Raw genomic sequence first — 5200 nt, 5'->3', positions numbered from 1 at the left:
ATATAAATAAAAATAAAAAAAAAAAAAAAAAAAAAAAAAAAATTTTTAAATTAAAAAAAAATTTTTTTTTTATAATATTTAATATATAAATATTTAAAAAAAAATTTTTTTTTTTTTTTTTTTTTTTTTTTTTTTTTTTTTTTTTTTTTGTACTACAAATAGGAAAGATTTTGCATGTGATATAAGTAATTTTAACTTAACATTTTTTTTCATTATAATATATAAATGTTTTTATTTAATATATTTTAGTTATGGTATTAATATTATAAATATAATAATATATAAATATATTTTTTATAAATTGATATGTTTTATTTTTCCTTATTTAAAACGAAGAAAATTTTATTATATATATTAATTAAGAAAATATAATATTATAATTTATTTATTTTATATACATTTTATGTATATATAATATAATATTTTTATAATAATACCATCACGCATATTTTTAATATATATATATATATATAATATATATAATATATATATGTATACACATAAAAATATATATATATATATATATATTATATATATTTTTATATTCATGTCATGCACTCTTCCCCCAAATAAAAAAATAAAGAAATAAGTTTTTAATATTAAAAGATTTCTAAGAACGCCTGACTTAAAAAAAAAAATAAATAAATAAATTATATATATATATATATAAATATATATATATATATATAATATAATAACATATAATAATAAACTATTCGAAATAAATATAAAAAAACGAGAACAAAAACAAAAATATAAACAGGAAAAATAACATATTTATATGTAATATATTTATATATATAATTATATGTATTTTTGTATATTATTTATATGCATATTATTATTATTATATATAAATATATAATATTTAAATATATGTTATATTTTTTATACAGAATATAGCATATACAATAATAAATATATGAAATAATATGTAATATTATTATAATATTATATTCTTATATATAATAATATTATTATTATATTGAAATTTAAAAAGTATTATTATAGGAGGAAAAAGTAAAAATTAAAGTAATACTTTAAAACTGAATATACATATATGAAAGTATGTTATAGTAGAATACAAAAAGGAAACCAATTTGAATTTTCTTATTTGGTAAGTAATTTGTAATACATAATAAAATACATACGAGTCATACAAATTTTTACATACTTATAATACATACATATATATATATATATATGGTATGCTGAATACATTTTTGTATGAGAGTATGCATATAATATATAAATTGTATATCATAAACGAAGTCTCAGTATCTTATAAATGCTAATATATATGTATGTATTTATTTATGTTTATATCATATATTTATAAATATATGTACATATGTTATATATATATATATATATATATAATCAGAACTATATAATAATATGTATTAAAATCTGCATTCGTAGTAATATATTCGTACATATTTTATTATAACTTTCATATTTTGTTTGTGAATTATTTTCCCATATTAAAAGCTTTTATATGTTTTATGTTACCTCTATAAATTCATTTTATTTTCTAATATATATAAGTATTTATATTTGTTCATATTAATAGAAGATATATAGTTGAATTGTATTATGCATTTTTTTATTTTTTGCGTTTCTACTTGTACTCAAAATATTAGAATTTATGTAATGTATATTTATTTTTATGTATTATAAAAATACTTTATGATTAAATATTTGTTATATATATAAAAAGACCATATGTAAAATGATATATATTGTATATGTATATGCACACATTATATGAACTTATATATTTTAAAAAAGATATTTAGTTATATTTGATTATACTTTATATATTATAGGTATGCATTTTAATGTATTTTGTGTACATTAAAGTGAAGATATGATATGTACTTATAAAAATTTGTGCTCGCACATATTATTCATATATAATATATATATATATATATATATATATATATATATATATATATATATATATATATATGTATGTATGTATGTATGTATGTATGTATGTATGTATATGTTATTTTATTTTTTTTTTTTTATGATTATTCAAAATTTTGAATATTTTAAAACAATATAATATTTTTGATATTATAGGAAATTTTAATATATGTGCAAAAAGCTTTTATGAATTGTAATAGTATATGTATGTAATAGTTTTTTTTTTTTTTTTTTTTTTTTTTACGAAAAGACATTTTTATAATTTTAAATTTATGACGTTGATAAAAAAATAAGCATTTATTATAATAAAAGTTATATATTTTATTTATTCATTGGTAATGGATATACATATTTCTTGCATTATGTTGATGATTATATGAACAGTGTTTTGAAAAATAAAAATTTGCTTATATATATATATATATAATATTGTTATTTTATTATATAATATAATGCAAAATTAATAATTATGACTAACTATAATATATATTAATACAATATTGTTTATATGTGAATAAAACGAATTATATAGAATTTACTTAATAAAAGTGCAAGCTCGAAATATTGTACCTGTATATGTATTAATACTATATTGCTGCAGATAAAATTGTATGTGATATATTTTTTATGAGTGTATGCATATTTATATAATTCGTTGCGTTATTAAACTATTTTATGTATGTATATATATATATATATATATATAAATTTTTTTTTTTCTTTAATGTAGTTATAATTCAAAATTTAAAAAATGGAAATTAGAGTGGCAAATAAATATGCTTTAGGAAAAAAATTAGGGAGTGGTTCCTTTGGTGATATATATGTTGGTAAGGAATAAAAGAAAGTCAATAAACATGGTTATTTGAAACATATACATATATGTATATATATATATATTTAATGTTTTGAACAATATAAATTCTGTAATATACATTTATTTTTTATTTAATTTTACATTTTATATAGCCAAGGATATTGTGACGATGGAAGAATTTGCTGTAAAATTAGTAAGTTTAAAAAAAAATATATATATGATATACATACATATATATATGAGTGTGTGTATATTTTTTTTTTTTTTTTTTTGAATGTTTTATTATATGTATGTTTTGTTTTTATATAATTGGCTTATGTATATTTCTTTATTTTTATGATTTATAGGAATCAACACGATCAAAACATCCCCAACTATTGTATGAGTCAAAATTATATAAAATATTAGGAGGAGGAAGTATGTTTTAAATAAAAAAAAAAAAAAAATTAAAAAAGGAATAAATTAGAATGTGAATTTTTAATGGATATGTATATTATAAACATATATTAATTTCTATAAAATGACGTTATATTTTATTTTATTTTATTCTTTTTTTTATAGTTGGTGTACCTAAAGTATATTGGTACGGTATAGAAGGGGATTTTACTATCATGGTTCTTGATTTATTAGGCCCATCACTTGAAGATCTATTTACCTTATGTAATAGAAAATTTTCTTTAAAGACTGTCCTTATGACAGCAGATCAAATGGTAAGGATAGATAAATAAATAAATAAATAAAAATATATAATTTATATCTTTTGTGTTTATAAAGAGTGTATTTTAAAAATTATATTTATTTATTTTTAATTATTTATAATATTTTTACAGTTAAATAGAATTGAATATGTGCATTCAAAAAATTTTATACATCGAGATATTAAACCAGATAACTTTTTAATAGGTAATACGAGGAAACATATATATATATATATATATATATATATATATATATATATAATTATAATAAATATCTGATATATTAAATATTATAATTTATATATGTATATCTTTTCTTTTGTATAGGACGAGGGAAAAAAGTTACCTTAATACATATTATTGATTTCGGTTTAGCAAAAAAATATAGAGATTCAAGATCACATACTCATATTCCATATAAAGAAGGGAAAAATTTAACAGGAACAGCAAGATATGCAAGTATAAATACACACTTAGGAATTGAACAATCTCGTAGGGATGATATTGAAGCCCTTGGATATGTTCTCATGTATTTTCTAAGAGGAAGTTTACCATGGCAAGGTCTAAAGGCTATATCTAAGAAGGATAAATATGATAAAATTATGGAAAAAAAAATATCAACATCAGTGGAAGTTTTGTGTAGAAATGCAAGCTGTAAGTAAAAAAAAGCAGATAAATAAATAAATAAATAAATAAATATATATATATATATATATATTATATGTACATACACATGAGTGTGTTTTATTTATGTATTTCTTTTAATATTTACGACAAACAATATAAATCATTTATATATTTCTATATATGCTTTTGGTTTTTTTCCTCAGTCGAATTTGTAACATATTTAAATTATTGCCGATCATTAAGATTTGAAGATAGACCCGATTATACATATTTAAGAAGACTTTTAAAGGACTTGTTTATAAGGTAAGGACAGAGGGAAATTTATAAAAAAATTGAAGGCATATTTATTATATAGGCATATACATACATATATATATATATATATATATATATATATATATATATATATATATGGATAATTCGCCAACTTATTACATCGAACCTTTTATTTTTATTATATTGATTATTCATATGCATGTATATATATAAATATATATTTTTTATTTTTTTTATTTTGTAGAGAGGGATTTACTTATGACTTTTTATTTGACTGGACATGTGTATATGCCTCCGAAAAGGATAAGAAGAAGATGTTAGAAAATAAAAACCGTTTTGATCAAACAGCAGATCAAGAAGGAAGAGTAAAGCAAAATTAATAAAAAAAAAAAAAAAAATAAATATATCATATTAAAATATATACTTTAAGATATAGTTTTATGTTATATATACTTCGAGATATATATTTTATGATATATACTTTAAGATATATATTTTATGATATATACTTTAGAATATATATTTTATGATATATAAGTTAAGATATATTTTATAACATTGAACATATATTTTAAGATATAACTTAAATATATATATTTTAAAATATATTTTAGGAAAATTAAATATTTTATTATATATATATATATATATTTATATATATTATATATATTATATATTTATGTATTTTTTTTTTTTTTTTTAAATTATACTCAATTGAAAAAGAAAAAAAAAAAAAAAATACATGATTATTTTTCTAAAATTGTGTAATGTGTAAATATTTAAAAAAAAAAAAAAAAAAAAAAAATGAAAAAAAGAAAAAAAAGATTTTTTTTTATTTTTTTTCTATATA

At 16.3% G+C, this 5200-nt stretch overlaps 1 protein-coding gene across 2 annotated transcripts in view; it reads left to right on the top strand.

The window, feature by feature from the left end:
- Positions 1-2686: 2686 nt before the first annotated feature.
- PRSY57_1134900 (casein kinase 1, putative) overlaps positions 2687-5200 on the top strand; it is a gene marked incomplete at both ends in the record, with an annotated part of 3601 nt that continues 1087 nt past the window's right edge. The window contains 8 exons of one of the 2 annotated variants that reach the window (XM_020114982.1): positions 2687-2762; positions 2902-2942; positions 3097-3166; positions 3311-3459; positions 3580-3652; positions 3775-4101; positions 4278-4377; positions 4595-4715. In XM_020114982.1, the coding sequence (XP_019970351.1) occupies positions 2687-2762; positions 2902-2942; positions 3097-3166; positions 3311-3459; positions 3580-3652; positions 3775-4101; positions 4278-4377; positions 4595-4715 (957 nt within the window). Of the gene's footprint in view, positions 2763-2901; positions 2943-3096; positions 3167-3310; positions 3460-3579; positions 3653-3774; positions 4102-4277; positions 4378-4594; positions 4731-5200 lie in introns of those variants that run through there. The other variant, XM_012908312.1, reaches the window with a different exon arrangement.

This window comes from Plasmodium reichenowi, chromosome 11 (genome assembly GCF_001601855.1).
Source record: "Plasmodium reichenowi strain SY57 chromosome 11, whole genome shotgun sequence".
Taxonomy (NCBI): Eukaryota; Apicomplexa; class Aconoidasida; order Haemosporida; family Plasmodiidae; genus Plasmodium; species Plasmodium reichenowi.
The sequence above is the reverse complement of the archived record's forward strand: the minus strand, read 5'-3'. Positions and strand labels throughout refer to the sequence as shown.